The sequence below is a fragment of the Cydia strobilella genome, chromosome 19 (assembly GCF_947568885.1).
Source record: "Cydia strobilella chromosome 19, ilCydStro3.1, whole genome shotgun sequence".
Classification (NCBI taxonomy): Eukaryota; Metazoa; Arthropoda; class Insecta; order Lepidoptera; family Tortricidae; genus Cydia; species Cydia strobilella.
This window is the reverse complement of record NC_086059.1, coordinates 9,782,512-9,802,498: the sequence shown is the minus strand read 5'-3', so window position 1 is coordinate 9,802,498 and position 19,987 is coordinate 9,782,512. Positions and strand designations below refer to the sequence as shown.

The window sequence follows — 19,987 nt, the reverse complement described above, 5'->3', positions numbered from 1 at the left end:
CTAAGTTTGTGCAAAGTTAGCGTGTAGGCCAATCGAGCTGTAATTTTTCCTTATCTGGGATATAAAATACAGCTCGTTATCTCCTGCTAAGCTTGGGGTCAGTCTTGGAAACCTCAACCTAAGAATCGGCGCGGACGACACTAGCTAAAGCGACGGCCGGAGCTTCCGACAGGGAAAACTATGCCATATTGCAATTAATTACCTACGTTTCCTCACCATAATTTCTTTCACCGATAAAAACACTGTTAAATGCCAAGTAAGTACATCCGCAGGAGCTGGGGAGGATACTTCACTTTACAGAATACTGCAGTCAGACATTACTTACTCGGTAGGTACCTAGGTGTAGGTAAAATAAATAACGAATAGTCATAATGTCTGACCCATGAGTTTATGACGATATAGTACAGCCAAAATCTGGCGAAGTCGCATCTGCGAGGCCCTTTTCTTTCAATGTGCCCGAAGGCCGAAGGGGCCTCGCGCGAGGCCTTTTCGGGCGCGAGGCCGTGGGCGAGGGCCCACTTCGCCCATATATTTTCATATTTTTTCATATTTATTTATTGCAACCATGGTATTATAGGTATTACATAGTCTGGGTAGTTCCACATGGACCCCGTGAGGGCATAGCAATATTATGCCCACGCCTGGCTACGCCGCTGTTTATATATAGACCGCTATAATAACAATAATTGTTGTAGTCGGGTAATACAGAGCGAACTCCTTGCCATTTATACCATAATAATGTATTAAACACTGGTCAAAATCTATAACAGTAGGTACTCCAAATAAATGTCTTGAAGTTTTATCAACGACCGCTAAACTTTCGACGCTCTTCAAAGCTTGTAAATCGAATAAAATAAGCACCATTTCCATAATACAGCACAATGAAAGCACCCAACGCTCTGCGGATTTATTACTTACAACAAAAACTTGCCGAACGGAAGGAGTTTGCCCACTAACCAAAATTTCTTGACCCCCTCAACTTTTACCGTGACACTTCAAGATAAGAGAATTCCAAAACGAGAAAGGACCTTTAAAGTCCGAGTTAGGTTGGTCGGTTAACAAATAATCGAGGTTCGTTAAAAGAGCATTCTGACTGACAAAACGTTATTAAATCTTATTTCAGTGAGGATGAAGATATCACGAGTGTTGTTGTGTTCATTGTCGGGCGTTTGCCCTTCATTGCATATTATCTGCTATTTTGAACAGATTTGTAAGGCGTAGGCCGCAGTGTTTGAAAAAATTATAACCGACAGGAGCTTTTGTGAAGGGGATGTTTTTTTTAAACGTATGTCGGAGGATGATTGCATTCGATATCTTCGATGAACTTAGTTTAATAGAAATATGTATAACATATACAAATGCAAATGCAAATTGTTGGGCTTTACTAATTTGCCTCTCACAGTCATTCTTTAAATATCGCATGTCAATATGTATAATGTTTCGGTGCGAATTAGAAGAATTTTGCTTTGGTTATGAGAATTCAGACAATAGCCAAAACCTAGACAAGACAATTAATTACAAATGCCAATGAAATCGCAAGTATTTTATGGAAAACGTGACTACAAATATGCAAGGCACTTGCCCCTAGCGCAGTGTACTACGTAGGCGAACAACACGCGAACGCGAAGCAAAGCAAAGCGAAGCGATGCGGCGCGGGCTGAACCAATCCTTTGATATCTATAGAAGTGTCCTACGTGGGCGATCTCGTTGCGAAAGCGAATGCCGTGGGCCCGTCGCGTAGCGCGGGGCCGCTTCGCTTCGCGTTCGCGAGTTGTTCGCTTACGTAAGACGCTGTGTAAGTCAGCTTGATTCTTAAGCTTGCCTACTTTCAAAATAATTTCATACTTTGACAAGTATGAATATAATGAAGAAGTATGAAGTATGAATGGGTTAAAATTTTGCGTACATGTTTGTCTTCTTCTTCTTCCTCGCGTTATCCAGGCATTTTGCCACGGCTCATGGGAGCCTGGGGTCCGCTAGACAAGTAATTCCAAGAATTGACGTAGGTACTAGTTTGTACAAAAGCGACTGCCATCTGAACTTCCAACACAGTGGGGAAACTAGGCCTTATTAGGATTAGTCCGGTTTCCTCACGATGTTTTCCTTCACCGAAAAGCAACTGGTAAATATCGAAATGATATTTCGTAAGTAGGTATATAAGTTCTGAAAAACTCATCGGATCGGTATCTTCGGATGTGTGCGCGGATGTTGTGAGTGTTGCGTGTCGGACTAATGACAATAATTAACATTTATGTGTAGTGGGTAGTTTGAAAATGTGATGTCTACCTCAAACTTTAAATGCACTTTTCGTGGGGTAGTCACACAAATCTCTGTTTTGACATGTTGCTGGGACGTCAGTTAGCCGCGACCACGACCAGTGAAACCTGTGTCGAAACGTCGGTAAATAAAGGTAACAAAATAAATTCGCGATAGACCCGTTTGTAAATGTGATTTAATATGTCGTCTGTACGAACCGGGGTTTGAACCCGCGACCCCCGGATTGAAAGTCGCAAGCTCTTATCGCTCGCTAGGCCACCAGCGCTTTTTGCATTCATCCATATCCATGTTCGCTAGTACCATATATATACAAAACTGCAGGTTCATATAAAAAATAAAAATAACGATCCCATCTTAGTCCCATGTACCTACATTTATTTATTATAAATACCTGTGCCAACAGACACAACTACCTAAATTAAAATCATTAGATACTTACAGAGGTACCATGTCTATTTTTTGCACAACAAGAAGTAGAAAAGCAATTTAAAATGAGATAACATAATGCGAACGGTACATTACCGGCGGTCGATTTCACATCAAAACCATGCGACAACCCATATCATTGTCGTGACGACAAACGATTAGCCCCCGGCCAACAATCCAGCAAAATAGGATGAAAATGTCAAAATACAATCTTTCACGACAATCTTTACCTTTGCAAAATTACGATACTCCTAAATTAACCTTTATTTACCCGTAATAAGAGCGAAAAGAAGTGTAAACCATCCGTGTCGCGATTAAAGTGCCAATCATTGACACAAAAGATGTAACACTAGAACTTGTGCCAATATGACGTGTTTTTTGTCAGGATGGCCGAGTCGACAAAAGCATTGAATGACACGGTACGCCATTGTCATTAGCATTGTTAAAATGGAACAGGAAGACGAGAGTTTTGTTGCGTTTTGCGCAAACTTGAGTTTCTTATCTTGTTAAGGTTTGGAGACTAGAGGCGGGTATAGAGTCGGTGTTTTAGATTTGTTACTATATCATTTTAGAGCCAACATTTTTGAAATATAAGCCCTTAAAACGAATGACAAAAAAGGACAGTTACGAAAAGAGAGACCTACGGCCTACGCTTGTTTACATTTTCAACGTGGCTGACCCACTCTACCGTCGAACTTAATTGTGCAATAGAGCGTTTAAAAGTTGGGCCTAGCCAGCGTTAATAGGGCTCAATCCATAATGTTTACCTATTTAGAGTCGCCATCATAAAAAGCGAAGATGCACACGGAACTTATTTGGAAGATCACGACCAAAATTGTTACGATATGCTCGAATGTCGTTTAGTTCAAAATTGTGGAAAAACCTTGAAACTTCAAATCATACACTGTACCAATATTTTGGGATAATTTACATTTATTTTAGTTTACGAAGAGTACGCACATTTACGATTTTACGTGCAATGAGTAATTATAAAAGGAAATACGTTTACTAGACGGAATTCGTGATGCTTAAAATGAATCACGAAATATGGAATTGCAATATGTACATCGAAATGTGGAAACTTTAAACGTCGGCAAAATCTGCCTGCTTAAAAAACTAGAATCACTTCCAACCACAAAAAGAGTAAGTATAACATACCAAGCGATTTTTCTCTTTTTAAGCATGTAAAAGAATTTAAATAGTATTTTTGAGTTGCCCGTAAAATAAACATTTTCAACAGTATTAACGCATTCTAGAATTTGCAACGATAAAATGTGGCAATGTCATCATTAATGTCTAATTTCTAATAAAATATGGGGTTTATAATGACGCTTGCTGAACTTATTTTTTCAATTCTAATCGGTGCAATTATCTTAGACGAATTTTATCCACTTTTTACCGATTTATAAATGCGTGCCTCATTTTCTCACTTACAAATGTTAAAATTCAAAAAAGGAATCAGCCAACAGCGACTCCACAACTTTTCCACGCGGCGTGTCCTCGAAAAACCATCCCTGCCTGTCTTACCCACAAATAAATTGGCCGCCAGCCCCCACTTGCCCCAGGGGATTTTCGGATTAAACTTTATTACATCTCAAAAAACTATTCGAGCTCCTTTGTCAGCGATTTGCTGGATTTTTGGAGGCATTGTGTTATTTTAAAGTTCTATAGGTATTGGACAACTCTTTGAGCGTGCTTTAGAAATTGTTAGTGATGATTGGGTTAATGTGATTAGTGATTTTTGTACAGTTGTGAAAGGTTTAGGAAATAATGTTTTGTCGAAACATAATATAGGGCTTCAAGTTTTTAGTATATTTGTATTATTTTGTACCAACGAAATGTAGTGGTATCATTATTGAGAAGGTATTGCGTTGCCTTCTTAGCTGACCGAGCGTTAGCGAAGGTCTCCATTTCAGCTTGGGCAAAAATGCTTTCGTATGTCCGGATGTTCTCCGTCGGGTTTTCAAGCCCGGTCATTTATGTGTCCTGCGCTTTCTCCGAAGTTACTCGCGGCGTTATGCCCTTTAACACTTCCATCCCTGGAGCATACAGCTATTACGACTCCCCTCTGAAGGCAAGCCACAGCTGAGATTCCTGCGGGTCCACTCCAACCGACAAAGACACGCCGGAGATGGAGACCCTGACCGACTCTCTGGAGCACTCAGGTCCGTGGGGTCGTCACTCCCCAACAGGCCCAACAGCTCGCCACAAGCTGCCCTGCGGGCTATTATTATTATAGTTTTTTAGGAAAAGAAGGTAATAATCATAAATAAAACAAGTTATGTATTTGCTAGTTGTATCAACTGTTTCAATTAGTTAAAAATTTGCTGATTTTGACTTTAAGTAGGTATGTCAAGAATAAATTGCACAGAAACAAAATATTCTAGTCCTTTGTAAAAACATTCATTTTAAAAGGTATCCATTATCAATTACGTAGGCTGAACCAGTAATACTCCTCGCCTTATCGCTCGCTAAGAATAAAATAACGCGTCCAATCTCATCATCTTTAGCTATATACCCTAATGCAGTATAGCCTGCCAGGCTTCCCTTTAAGTCATCGGCGTTGCCGAGCTTGTTGTTGGTTATAAATTCGTTCTCCACCGGCCCAGGGTTCACAGAATTTACCCTGACGCCTGAAGGCGCCAATTCCAAAGCCGCGCAACGCGTGAAGTGCCCCAATGCCGCCTTTGACACGGCATAAAACATAAGCGTAGGTATCTTGCTGGCCGTCAGTTCTGCTACACTGGATATGTTGACCACATTCCCCTTAGTCTGGATCAGATAAGGCGCTGCTAGGCTGGTAAGTTGGATCACAGCTCTTACATTGGTCTTCATCACATCGTCGTATGCTTGTAACGCCTTGCCATCTAGTAAGCATCCCTGTGAAGCCATTCCGGCGTTGTTAACAAGCACATCCAGTTTTCCGAAATGTTTTACAGTTTTAGGGACGACGGTGGCGGTGTCAGCTTCCTTGGAGAGATCGGCTTGTATTACCAGGGGTTTCTTGCCGAACGCTTCGATGTTTTTGGCGACTGCGACAAGTTTTGCCTGCGTGCGCGCCACGAGCGCCACGTCGGCGCCCTCCTTGGCGAACATCAGCGCCGTCGCCGCGCCGATGCCCGAGCTCGCTCCCGTCACTATAACCACTTTGTTAGCAAAACTCATGCTTCCTGATGCGCGCCTGTATCTCAGTAAAACACTGCTAAAACTGCGACATCGCTATATACTACCGTGCTGTCCTGCGAATCATTGTATAAAATGACATAATTGCACTCAATTGCTTTAACAATCACATAAGTGGCCTCATTAATAGCACGTTGGCGAGTAGACGCAAAAAGACACACACTGATATAATAAATAGACAACAAAGCAAAATTATGTGATTTATTTATTTATTTATTGTCCGTGGACGTGGATACAGGTTAGATCATACATAATAAATAAGCTATATTTATTGTCTAAAATGGCCGGTGATATTTGCTAGCCAAATCAGGTCTGCCTAACATTCCTTTTCATTCCTTCTTTACTATCTAGTTCTAGACACAAAATTAGCACACGAACCATTTGGAGCCACTATTGACACCTGAGTAACTCAAAATTCTTTTGCCGGCGAAGTCAATAACGACGCATATTCTTTAATAACTTGGCTCTCATTTCACATTTATGTTTTTGATGGAATATCATTACTTTTTGTACATAGTTGATTTGAAACTAAAATTTATTTTTGCTATTACGAGTACGAATTCGTTAGACACTTAGTGTGTAAATAAAAACTGTTTTTTGAAAAATAATCAAAAATCGCCATCTTAATTTCGTAACCACACAATTGTGCAGCTGGATGCCAAATTACAACTTGCTGGGTCATCTGGAAGTAGACTAAGTTTTTGATGTTAGGTGAGTCAGTCAATATTTAAGTCAGTCAGTGAGAAAAATCCCGATTTTAGATGTTTGTATCTTCCATGACGTAGCCTTTAATGCGCCTTTCAAAGCAATGGCAAGAAACAGTAGTCTTAATCGCTGCTTCTCGTAATTATTAGTTAAAATTTCAACAGAAAAATGTTGTATGTTCTGCCTTAGCATTCTAGCATTCAATCTACATAATTACCGACCGCCAAAGCCCGTAATTAGCATTACACAAAAATAAAACTTATCACAAACTCGTCGGATCGCACAGCAATTCTAAGTGCCCCTCTAAATCCTTTGTGAATTCGGCAATCTGGCGTATCAATGGCGCTACCCTATGTGCTTATTAATTACAAAGCATCCGACAACCCTGAGCCTAACACTGCTTTTAACTACGCACACGTTTAATAAATAGAAAACCTGGTTGATGCAACAATAAACTCAAAAACAGGGTAATAAAGTCGACTTTTATATACCAGCGTTACGCAAATTAGCATATGAAAACGAACCTTTTGAATTTCGAAACGAGCTATTTTGAATTCTAAGTTTATTGTGATAAGGTTTAAACTGAATTGGTGGGTGAAAATAGCCAGGGGTGTGAATTAAGATATTGTAAAAGGGACAAAAGGGGAATGTCACACGAACGCTTAGTGTCAACCTCACATGCCTTTGAAGCTCATGTAAAATGGGTGGATATTATTTATTTAGGAACACAAATACGTTTGGGGCGTTGTCACATGTTGTGATGCACGTCACATCCACAATGACAGAGTGCCTTGGGATTTATAAATAAATAATCCTTTGCAATGGCTGACAATGACATGGGTACTTGATGGTGCTAGAAAATGTGTAATTGAAATTACTACCCCTTGAGAACCGTGAAGTTAAAATCCTGCTTACGCTTTGTTAAGAGAATGTATTTTTTGTTAAGAGAATGTATTTTTTGTTATGGTAGGTATAACAGAGTAACAGTTGAACGAGATCATTGTAGAACACGGGTATACGCAAATTAATAGTACATTATTGTCGAGGTTCGGAAGTAGCTACTTGCTGGCTGAGGATTCGTTTTAAACGGACGACCTTGGGAGTCCGTTTAATTGAATCCGAAGCCAGCAAGTAGCCTTCCAGCCGAGTCATATATAGTGCTTTTCTCAAAAATGGCGCAATGAATGCAAATATAATAGAAATATTTTACAGAAGCAACATTCTTATGTATATATTTTCACAGAAAAAAGTAAAAGGATTTGCTTTGCCGCCGTTTTATTTTTTTAATTAAAAATGGAAGTGTATTTTTCTGCTGAAAATACGCCAACCTATTTGAGACACCTAAATAGTCGCGGTACCAACATTATAATAATAAGTACTGATCATTTGTTTGGCTGTTTAATGGACCTATGCCTTCATTTGATATGGTCACTTCAACTTTTAAAAAGTTTGGAACTCGACAAATAATGGAATTTGTATGCAACATTGCAGTCTCGAAATCGAGACTGCAATGTTTTTAACTTTTTAATTTTTTGACTGACCATAAACTACGTACTTCGCGACCTACTTTTTAACCGGCAACGTCGACTTTGTCGTCCATTTTTGAGAAAAAGATGTTAAAGTAATCAATAGTTATTTTTATGTCTGTTAGAGTCTCGCTCGTCAACACGGGGAGAATAATTTTGAATGGCACTGCTCTATTCCAATAGGACTTTCAGGACAATTCGGACGTACACTGCCATCTGAATGATATTTGAATTATGTTATTTAGTTATCGTGCGTCTCTCCCGCGCCAATACAAGTACGAGCGAAATGCACGATAACTGAATGATATCAGCCGACCTAGCCAAGGTGACAATCGCTTGACAACGAAACGCTTTGTGTCTCTCTATCACTTCCATATTAGTTGCGACAGTGACAGCTGCGTTTCGTTCGCTACGGAGCGTAAGCGCTGTCATCTTGAAAATCTTGAAATTAGTGTTTAACTGTTTACTATAGGTCTACTTCATAGGAGCCTGTTGTAATTAAATCAATGTCTTTATCGTAGATGTTATTCGGCCCGAAAGAAACGTCACTTTTGACACTGACATATCAGATCCATATATCGTATCTAGACCTAATATTTGACGTATCTTAAAGTTCGAATTGGGCATTAGTGTTGACACTGACAAAGTCATAATGTAGTCATTATTAGTTACAGTTAGGACCCACTTTTTTAGTATACGAAAAGAAGGAAGTGTTACTAATTCACTAAGTAATAACATTAACATTTTTTGGATTCATTGAAAGCCGACAACTGTGATACACAATAGTAGATTGTGTCACAAGGGAGCAAAATGACATATTTACGGCGAGGGCGTACAATTGAATCCTAAACGAAGCGAAGGATTCTATAATAGAATCCTGAGCGTAGCGAGGGATTCTACCATAGAATCCTAAGCGTAGTGAGGGATTCAAGTGTTAACGCCCAAGGTGAAAATAATTTTGCTACCATGTGACACATACTGCTTTTCACATCACCTATGAGGAAATTACATACATATATTAGGTTTCAAAACATTATTATTTTAAGCAAAGATCGATACGGACAAAGTGCAAAAAATATGTATACACGACCTTAGTATAGGTACATACTTCTGGCACTTTGTCCGTATCGATATTTTCAGACTTGACTGTACTAACAATTTAAAAGTACCTACAGCTCATAATTATGAACCTAATATATTTTTAAAGACATCAGCAAACACATAAAATGATACAATGAAAATTAAGTACATTATTTTTGTAGATTTTTCTGGTAACAAATTAGCTCTTACCCCTTTGAACCAAATCTTCGGAAGACCACTTCGAAGACTAAATAATGATATCACTTATATTTATTATTATAAAGTTATTGATTTAAACTAAGTATTTACAAATTTATACACAATCCAGAACCGCATAATTATGCTTTGTGAAATATTTGTACCAAACTTTTTAAATATAAACTTTTTAAATTGCATAGACAAGTATGGCTGCGTTTAAGGAGACCTAAAATGTCAAAATAAAAATTAAATTATTAAACTAATGTTTTTTACGTTTCTTTGTAAATATTACGCTAATTAATTAATTTACTTAATTTAAATATGCTATTAATTAATTTAAAATACGCTAATTACATTTATTGTTTACAATTATAACAAAATATTATTCAAGTCAGAAAAATTGTATGCACGTAATCGATTATAAAGAAATTGTAATCGATTATATGCATACTAATTTCATATGCCTTTGTGTCAATATTTCATACTGGCAACAAAATGTCCTTGAACAGAAAAGTGCCACTTTGATCCCTCCTAGCAGGGAAGAAAAGTTCCCTTTTCGAATAGGTGATGTGAAAAAATATTAGCACTGCCATATAAATTAGAACAGTTTAAGTAGAGAGGTGTAAAGTAGGATGGCATGTCGCTTGTCGCAATGATATATAATTACAATTGCAATGGTATTGCATTAGTTTCCGAACAAACCCCACGGTTGTCTGTTGAACGCCTCGCAGTCGTGCGTTTCTACTTTCTATTCTCCCCTTTTCATTTGATTACTTGCAGTCCTTATATCGCCTAGTAGTTCACGCACCCTCCGTTAGATGGCGCGAAACTCAATGGCAGAATGGTGTGCACTAACTGCAGTAAGTGGTTCAATGTTCAAGTAATAGATGGCGTGGGTTTACATTTATGTTTTTCACTGGTGTACTGTCTTTTGTTTTGTCAGTACAGAGCCGCCGCCATACAAACGTAGTTACACTCATTTTATAATGACATGCTAAAATAACATGAAACTTGGCCTGAACATTGAAGTGACATATATCTATGCCTAAAATTAGAAAATGTAATACAAAGAAAATAGAGCTATTAAAAGATTTAGTAATTTTAAAAATGTAAGTATTTAGTATTACAATTTCCTTAAGTATAAACCCATATAAACTATAGACATAATATAAGACATAAGTGTAACATAAATTTAAATACTTACGAACTCTATGGTTCCCAAAATACAGGCTTGGCCTAGTTTGAGGACCACAGTCAATTTGTTTTGATGTAATTTTTTTTTGCCTCATTAAACCTTTATAATTTTACATACAAAAATTATAATCGCTACTTATATTTCATTTGTGTTGCGATTTCTAGCACCGAAAACTAATTTCAGGCATAGATATATGTTACTTCAATGTTCATGCCAAGTTTCATGTTATTTCAGCATGTCGTTATAACATTAAGCGTAAAGCCTGGGGGGCTACCGCGAAAACCGAAATTCGCAAATTGCGAAGATCTTTCTCTTTTACTCCAATGAACGCGTAATTAGGGTGACAGAGAAAGATGCCCGCAATTTGCGAACTTCGATTTTCCAGGTTATAGTAGTAGTAGTAGTAGTAAACTCTTTATTGTACAAATATACACATTAAAAATTACATGGTACAAATAATAAAATAAATAATAAAAAATAAATAATAATAGGGTTATAGCCCTGACCAGGAATATATGATCACGCGCCATGTTGCGGAATTTCACTGGAACTAATTTTTTCATACTATACTGAACTGTCACCCTATACATGAGAATGAACAGCGCCCTCTTGACAATGATCATATATTACTGGTCAGGCTTTAACTTCAATTGTATGAAAAGATGAATTCGGCGGCTCTGTACTGGCGAGTCTTGATTCATTTGAATATATTATGTTTTATAAGCGAAGGATATACGATGTAACTGAACAACGCCAGTATTTAAGAGTCCCCGGCAAGCTCGGCCGAATTGCACCTTTTCATACAAACGTAGTTCCGCTCTCATTTTAAAACTACGTGTTGGATTGTAATTACAATGACATGAGGTATATCTAGGTCTGTTATTCGTTTATGTAATAATAATGATATAATTTCTTTATTCAGATTTCTATGATCTATTGGTTAGGTAATTAATTCTGAAATAAAGATATTTTTTTTTATAATTACTTGAAATCTATTGTTAATATTTGTAAAAAATTAATAACAAGTACATTAAATTAATTAAAATAAATAAATAAGTTTAAATTTTACAAAATCAGCTACCCATGACCATTAAATTGCATATAGCTCCAGTTTATAAAACATATGAAATAGAGTAAAAACAAGATAGATGGATAGATAGATAATAGTTTATTCATCAACACATGGTAATAAATACATTTAAAATATACATCATGTACACAATATCTGTACTGTATGTGTGTTGTAGTTTTGTATGAAAAACTTTAATTCGCTTTATTTTTTTAACTATGGTATCTGAAGCTACATAAACTAATTACAGACATAGATATACCTTATCCTATTGTAACTACAAAGTTTCAGAGCAATCTAGCTAGTCGCTTTAAAATGAGAGCGGATGTACGTTTGTATGGAGAACCGAGCTTGCCGGAGACCCTTAAACGACCTTTATAACTTATTTACACGTGAAAAAATATTCCAGGGATATTACCGTATTATCCTCAATAATCTGACCAGCATAGGGCTAAACGCAAACAAATAAAAACGAATGAAAGAGAGAAAATATATTGACTTTCGTTAGTCTTGATTTAGGGTCTCCCCACACCTGTCGACGTGGAATCGGCAAAAGGGCGATAGATAAAAGCTTAATGTCTACGCAATAAGTGCGAAAAATCCGTCGCTCGGCTCGGCCGACGCCTAACGACGCGACGACGCCTTTGCGTAGACATAAAGCTTTTTAGGGTTCCGTACCCAAAGGGTAAAAACGGAACACTATTACCAAGACTCGCTGTCCGTCCGGGCCGACCGACTAGGCTGTATCTCATGAACCGTGATAGCTAGACAGTTGAAATTTTCACACATGATATATTTCTGTAGCCGCTATAACAACAAATACTAAAACAGAATAAAATAAATATAAGTGGGGCTCCCATACAACAAACGTGATTTTTTTGCCGTTTTTTGCGTAACGGTACGGAACCCTTCGTACGCGAGTCCGATTCGCACTTGTTTCTATCGGATATCGCCGATTCCGCGTCGATAGGTGTGGGGAAACCTTTAATTTTTGATCTGGGTTTGTTATTACAACGTAACTTATGGGATCGGTTAACTCAAATGTGGCTTTCCATCACAGAAGGCCGCACCTTCACGAAGTCACGAACCTAGCCGCCGCCATACAATGCACATCACACACACACACATCACACATTAAAACGACATTCTGAAATATCATTAAATTTTTCATAAACATTCAAGTTACATATAATTGTTTAGACATTGAGGATTGCAATAAGTCCAAATTTGTGCAGCAATCTAGGTTTATGTTCCGTCAAGTGGAAGAAAACTAGCGTAATGACCCTACTCAATAGATGGCTCTATTGATTTAAGTATATTGTTTTAAAAGGAGAACGTAACTTCGATTGTATTTGTGTGCGGCTTTTTGTGACTTTGTGTGCCCCATCATAAGTGTTTCTAAAATAAATAATAATATAATAATATGAACCTATAATAATAGTATGGCAATATTATTATAGGTTCATAGGCACAACAGACAAAAAACTAAAATACCAACAATTTGGTCTATCGCTGTATACACACCGTAAAATATGCAATAACTCGAAAATAAACTTTTGTGAGACATATTTTACACAATAACTATTTTTTGATAGCGTTTAACAAGGTATATTACTTTAGTTCCGCTACTGAACCACAGATGGCGCTCGTATGCACATTACTAAAAGCTTTGGTTACTTAGTTGAAATTTAAAGGTATAAATATTTAAAAATTTATTAATATCATATTTAAATAATTTAATAAATTATACTAAATTACATAAAATTAAATCAAATATACAATTATACATCACAATAACAAATTACTCTTACTCTAAACTATACTAATAATAACGAAACTAATAGCGAAACTTATCAATAATAACAACAATCCAACAAACAACAACAATACACAACAATCTTATTAATAATGACAAGAACGCTAAAGCTCAGACAATGATTATAAGAGACGAAATTTTATACATTGAAAAATATACTAATATTTTTCCTCAAGTTACAGATGATTTTATTTTATTTAGGTCAATTATGTGTGTAAAACTAAATTTCTAAATAATGTAGGTAATTAAAACAAAATTCGAAATTCAGTAGGTATTAACTTCTGACGAAAAAAAGACATAAACTCATCTGCAGTTTAGGCAAGATGCATTGAGGTAATTTCGAAAAAGGGGTAATTATGAAAATCACTAATATCTACTTAACCAGAATCACTTCATACTTTGGCAACATTGGCAACACGCCACTGCAACGCTTACCAACGCTTAAATTTGCTATCTACTAAGCCTCTTGTTTAGTAGATATTTGTTATTTTCCAGATTTCGAAGTTACCCTAATACACCTTACAATTCGTGTTCATTTGTAGGGTTAGGGTTTTCCACTGTCCGTCTGCCTGTCGCCAGGCTTGTATCTCATGAACCGTGATAGCTAGACAGTTGAAATTTTCATAGATGATGTATTTCTGTACAACAACAACAAATACTAAAAAGTACGGAACCCTCGGTGGGCGAGTCAGACTCGCATTTGTCCGGTTTTTCCTAGTTCACGCGCGATTATTCTTGTCTCCAAAACTAATAATCTTTTATTACAATACAAAACAAACGGAAATAAACAGGATTAACTTATAAATCACCAATCAGTAATATTCTTCCCATACCCCACCAAATTTGCATTAACGACCACCCCGCAGCCAATTTAAAATAAAAACGACAACAAAAAACCAAAAGACAATACTAATTCTTTAGTAAAACAGCTATCTGAATCGAGTCACGAACTGTCTAAAAGCCCATCACATTAATACATTGACGTGCTCAAAACTGTAAAATTACCATTCCAAATATGATTGTAGAAAAAAAACCGTTTAAAAAAGACAAATAGGATCATGGCGGACGATTATAACGTAAGCGCTGCCGCGCACGATCGGCGCTATAAATGTTGCTATCTATTAGTTAAAAAAAAGGACTTCCGTATTTTATCTATGGCGGTAACATGGCGATGTATGAATTAAAAAACCGGCCAAGTGCGAGTCGGACTCGCGCACCGAGGGTTCCGTACTTTTTAGTATTTGTATCACGGTTCATGAGATACAGCCTGGTGACAGACAGACGGACAGCGGAGTCTTAGTAATAGGGTCCCGTTTTTACCTTTTGGGTACGGAACCCTAAAAATGAACGTACGTATACACTGGCTGGAAATAAAGAATTGCAATATGTCTGAGTAAACGCAGAGAGCTGAGCTGAGATTCCAGCAGGGTGCGGCACTGTGCGGCACAAGCATTTTTGTACTGAATATGCACTCTGGCGAGATCCCGCCTCAAAATAAATAAAAAGTTCGGCGACAAATTCAAATCGTAACAAATCTCCTGGGTGGTAAGGAGACATCGACACAAACAGGATAGAGTATTGATAGTTTAAAAACAAAAAAACAGTCAATCCAAGGCAGAAAACTTAACGGAAAGTTGATCACGCGACACCAAAACTTATTTACGACGCAACCAATAGCTTTAAAACGAATTTAACTGCTCAGTTTCACTTTATAGAATCAGTATTTGGATCTTGCACACGCGATTATGGTTGTAAGACGGTGTCACATTGAATTTATCGTTATTATACTTCAATTCTGTTTCATGCACGCCAGTTAATAACTGAAATAACTGAACCTAACTAACCTTCAATGACTGAAAGGCAAATCGATTTACAATGTATATAGCTGCATGATTGAATAAAAAATAAGCAGAATCTACTATGTATAGGTAGAGTTGTGCCGTTCTCGAGAACGTTCTTCGCTTTCAATAGGAAATATTCTTAAACTTTCTCGAGAACAACACAACCCTAAACTACGTAGAGCATGTAGGTAGATTATAAAGCGAAGATTAAAATCAAAAGTTCAGAGATAATGTTTTCGAACAGTTATCGATAAAATTGAATCGAGAAACCGGAACGGAAAATTTACGATAATGTAAAAGTAAACTACCGAAAGATGGAATCGACTCGTAATCGTATTTTTTTTTGTGAATGGCTGTTTAATATTCAAAATTTGCCTACCCCTTTTTGTCACGGCGCTGACTTCCGACTTGCGATAATCGACGTGCGATCGACAACGGTGCAACGCTTTTTATTTTAGAATTATCTACATTACAGTAAAATGCTTAGTGTAAACTCAGTATAGCGACACTTCAAGGACCAGACGTTTTTTGACGGTATAGAGAGTTTTCGTTATACTCGTATATAAAGAAATTAATATAGCAACTACAGCTAACAGATGTCGACGTTATATGGAGTGAATCGTTATATCGAGTGACATTATATGAGGTTTACACTGTATTTACAAAAAGCACTACCTACCACGTAGGTATGGAATATAAAAACCGAGTGCGACTTATAGAAATACAGTAAAGAAAGTATTTTGTGTCCACATAGACCTGTAAGATGATGCAAAATATTAAGGGAAATATTTTGTAACCCCTGACTCGTATTAAAGTAGGTGTGCAGTAGGTACATCAGGAAGCTTTTGTTTTACTTAGTTGACGCTACGAACATCATTCTTATATTTTGTTAGTAGTAGTAATAGTAACACCGCCCACAATCTCTCTATTTTGCCCTAAGGTTGACTGGTATAAAAACTATAGAATGCCTTCGAATAATAGAAAAATGTAAAGTATTTAAGAAAGATATTCCAAAAATTGTAAATACCGGTTACGACCCCTGTCCATAGCTTTTGTTAAGTTCCAATCTTGTAAACGAAAAAAACAATATATTTTAAGCCACTTTCCAGTTGCTACTGATTGTATGGAATTTGGAAGGTATACCTCAATATGTTTCGATAAAAATTTTGTATTTTTTTTTTCTGGAAGGACGTAAGTACCAAAACATAAAGGCGACTCGCAAAGGTATTCACGACTCTCTTAAAATATATAGGTAGAGTTGCGTCGTACACTTTCCTATGTCGTAAATTGCCAATTTGCCACTTTACTTGAACTCGTCTCTGTTTAACGCTGAGCAATTGAACAACACGCTTTCTCCCTAAACGGAGCCCTATTGTCCATCGCATAGTCTATGTATCGTGTTGTATATATGTTTAGCATCGTCCGATGTCGTTTGGTAGAAAAACGCCCGCCTATAACCGCGAGGAGTGCATGTAAATCGCCAGTTCACTGGTACGCTTTCTCGTTACGCTGCAGCATTGAATAACACGTTTTTTCTCGAAACAGAACCCTCTCGTCGATCGCACAATCTTTGTAAAGTCAACATCAAAAGTAACGGATGAGACTACGCGTCAAAAATATCTAAAATGAAAATGAAAAATGAAAAATGATTTATCTGTGTATCAAAAATGCAGCTTATTACATAGTAGAATTACATTTTTAGGAGGATCTAACATTCTCTAATAAATAGTTTAACAAAAAAATATAAGCCCCTGTATGTAAAACGTAGAACAATTATTAGACTGTGACAGATACCTTTAGATCGCGAATTGTAGAAATAATAATATCTCTATTTAAAAAATAATTCCAGGATGGCAGGTTCTTTTAGAGCGTTGTTTCATTCGCTACTATTGATGTTGTCTGTATGTATATATGTTTAGTATCGTCCCATGTCATGTGGCCGAAAAACACTCGCCTATTACCACCGCAAGGAACGCATGTAAATGGCCAGCTCCCGGGACTCGCCCCGGTTTAACACAGCTCATTGAATAACAACGCGCTTTCGACAGGAAACAGGCGTTCCAAATGTTCTCTCTGGTTCCCAAATACCCACCCGCTGCCTCTCATTTCTTCAGTATTTTTTATTTTATTTAAATAGGTGTCATAATAGGGTTGTTTCCACATGTTGAATTTTATAAATAAATCTAGTTAAATAGATAGAAAAAGAGCAATTTATCACAATAAATTGGAAACTTAAAAAATATATGGGAATAATAAATAAATACAAGACTTCAAAGTAAAAAAAAAACCAAGTAGAAAAAAATAATGGTACCATTCGATTCCTTACATTTTATTAAAAATCATTCATAAAAAAAAATGTAGAATACCATATTGTCATATACTTCAGACGATAGTGGACGACCGCTTCTCAGTACATTTCGCGAACCTCCACGCTTTCACCATTTTATAACGTTCCCGATTTATCGACAATAAAATTCATATAATTCTCGCGCCTGCTGGCAAAATTTCACAAGAATCGGTTGAGTAATGCGACCTGCGACCATTTTTAGGGTTCCGTGCCCAAAGGGTAAAAACGGAACCCTATTACCAAGACTGCGCTTTCTGTCTGTCTGTCTGTCCGTCTGTCTCCAGGCTGTATCTCATGAACCGTGATAGGCAGACAGTTGAAATTTAATGACACAGATAATGTATTTCTGTTGCCGCTATAACAAAAAATACTAAAAACAGAATAAAATAAAAATTGAAGTGGGGCTCGTATACAACAAACGTGATGTTTTTGCCGTTTTTTGCGTAATGGTACGGAACCCTTCGTGCGCGAGTCCGACTCGCACTTGGCCGGTTTTTTTATATGAAATTAAGGGTCGGTCGGACAAATCCGGCCCTATTACTCTTTACCCTTAAGTATACAATATTTGCCAGCAAACCTAGTGCTAAGCTAACTATATTTGCAGATTAATCCTAAAGAAAGTTGTATTTATGCCCAAGCTGAGACGGAGACCGCTTACTCGCTAAATAAAAGACGTTGTGATGTCGCCGTATGCGTCTCTTATTATAATACCGAACCTCAGAGGCACCTCACCTCACTAAATTGTACCACCCTCATGTCCCTCATCTCTTTGAATATCGGAAGCAACCGTCGCTCGTGTATAAATTTGTATGCAAATGCCTCGAAGAGCGGCAATAATCGCCCGCGACCGTAAATAACGTTTACGATGCGACAACTTAACGCAACATACATCTCCTATAAAACCTTGTGAGGTCGATGAAATTTCATCCTTAATTACAACGTATCAAGAATAAGATTCGAACGGGTTGTTTAAAGAGATACACGCTTGCGAAAATTATGTAGAAACCCTTGAAATTAACGCTACTTCGACTCTGTAATCAAATTTGCATCTTTCAATTCGTATCAAGCTGCAACATTTCATTGTAAATAAAATTGTATTTCCAGCACAGCAAGGTTCAGTTTCGATTGATTAGATTGGCTGATATAAGAGTTTTGGTAAGTTAGAGTTGGAATTAACGCGTCGCGGGCGGTACTGGGCGGTGCTGGGTTTAAAGGACATCTCGATGTCACCAGGACTGCTATGAGACTTGTGCTAATTTAATTAAAAGCTTGAGGTTACTTTAAAGACTCCGCTTCAGAGACACGCATGATGTGTTTTGAACGTGAAGAAGCGTTAAATACGTCGTGAGTTGTTATGCCTCTGAGCCAAGAAGGTACTTATTAGGTAGGTAATATTCCTGACACAATCTTTAAAAATCTTGAAATCGACATATGCCCCTCAATACGCATGGTGACCCTAAGCAGGCGGTCGTAAGTGAGTACCGACACCGCAAATAAACTCATGCAGTTCTAGTTAATTTTATTGTCATTTGGCATTAAAAATTCTGAAATATTTCTCGTCAGTCGGAACAAAAATCAGAACATTGACCTGTCATCGCATGGCGATCTGGTGACCTTGAAGACTTTGTAACACAAAAAAGAAACATTCCTCTTCAGTCTTAAAAAATTGAACACTGACAAGTCCTCCTCACAACGTGTGGTAAACCTAACCGGGCGATTGTTAAGTTAAGCACGAATACCGCAAATAAACTCATGCAGAAAGTTAATTGGCATTAATATAATACCGCTACTAGGTGATAATATAGTTATTTTTATTGCTGTCTGTTTTTGTTTGTCACTTTCTGTATTTGTTCCACTGACATTTAAGTTTTTAATCTTAATTGTTACTAACCATTATGGGCCATTGCTGTCTTGTAAATAAATAAATTAAATTAATATTAAAAAACATTCCTCCTCAGTCTTGGTGACCCTAACGGCATAAGATTGAAAAACATTGCTCGTTTGCAAAAAAAAATACATTGACATCTCCTTCTCAAAACGCATGGTAAACCTAGCCAGGCGATAGTAAGCAAATAAACTTATGCAAATCTAGTTAATTGGCATTAAGGTTGAACACGTATAGCGATTTGTGTGGAGAAAGCCGTCTGGGACAGTCTCGGATCCGTGATGACATCTGCCCCTTAATTCATTTAACATCATCATTATCGTCAGATCAGATTAAAGATAGCTCAGAGAGTTCTTTAAGAATGTGTATTACCTTATATACAAAAAAAGCTAACTTAAAAAAATTAAGAATTTGCAAAAAGCCAAGAGCTTGCAATGGT

At 37.2% G+C, this 19,987-nt stretch overlaps 2 protein-coding genes across 3 annotated transcripts in view; both read right to left on the bottom strand.

Annotated features, from left to right (window-relative positions):
- Positions 1-19,987, bottom strand: part of LOC134750115 (Fanconi anemia group J protein homolog) — an 88,453-nt gene that overhangs the window by 60,174 nt on the left and 8,292 nt on the right. The window lies entirely within an intron of this gene.
- LOC134750151 (3-oxoacyl-[acyl-carrier-protein] reductase FabG-like) lies at positions 5,096-5,935 on the bottom strand. Its single transcript, XM_063685273.1, has one exon. The coding sequence runs from the start codon at positions 5,866-5,868 to the stop codon at positions 5,107-5,109; it is 762 nt and encodes a 253-aa protein (XP_063541343.1). The 5' UTR covers positions 5,869-5,935; the 3' UTR covers positions 5,096-5,106.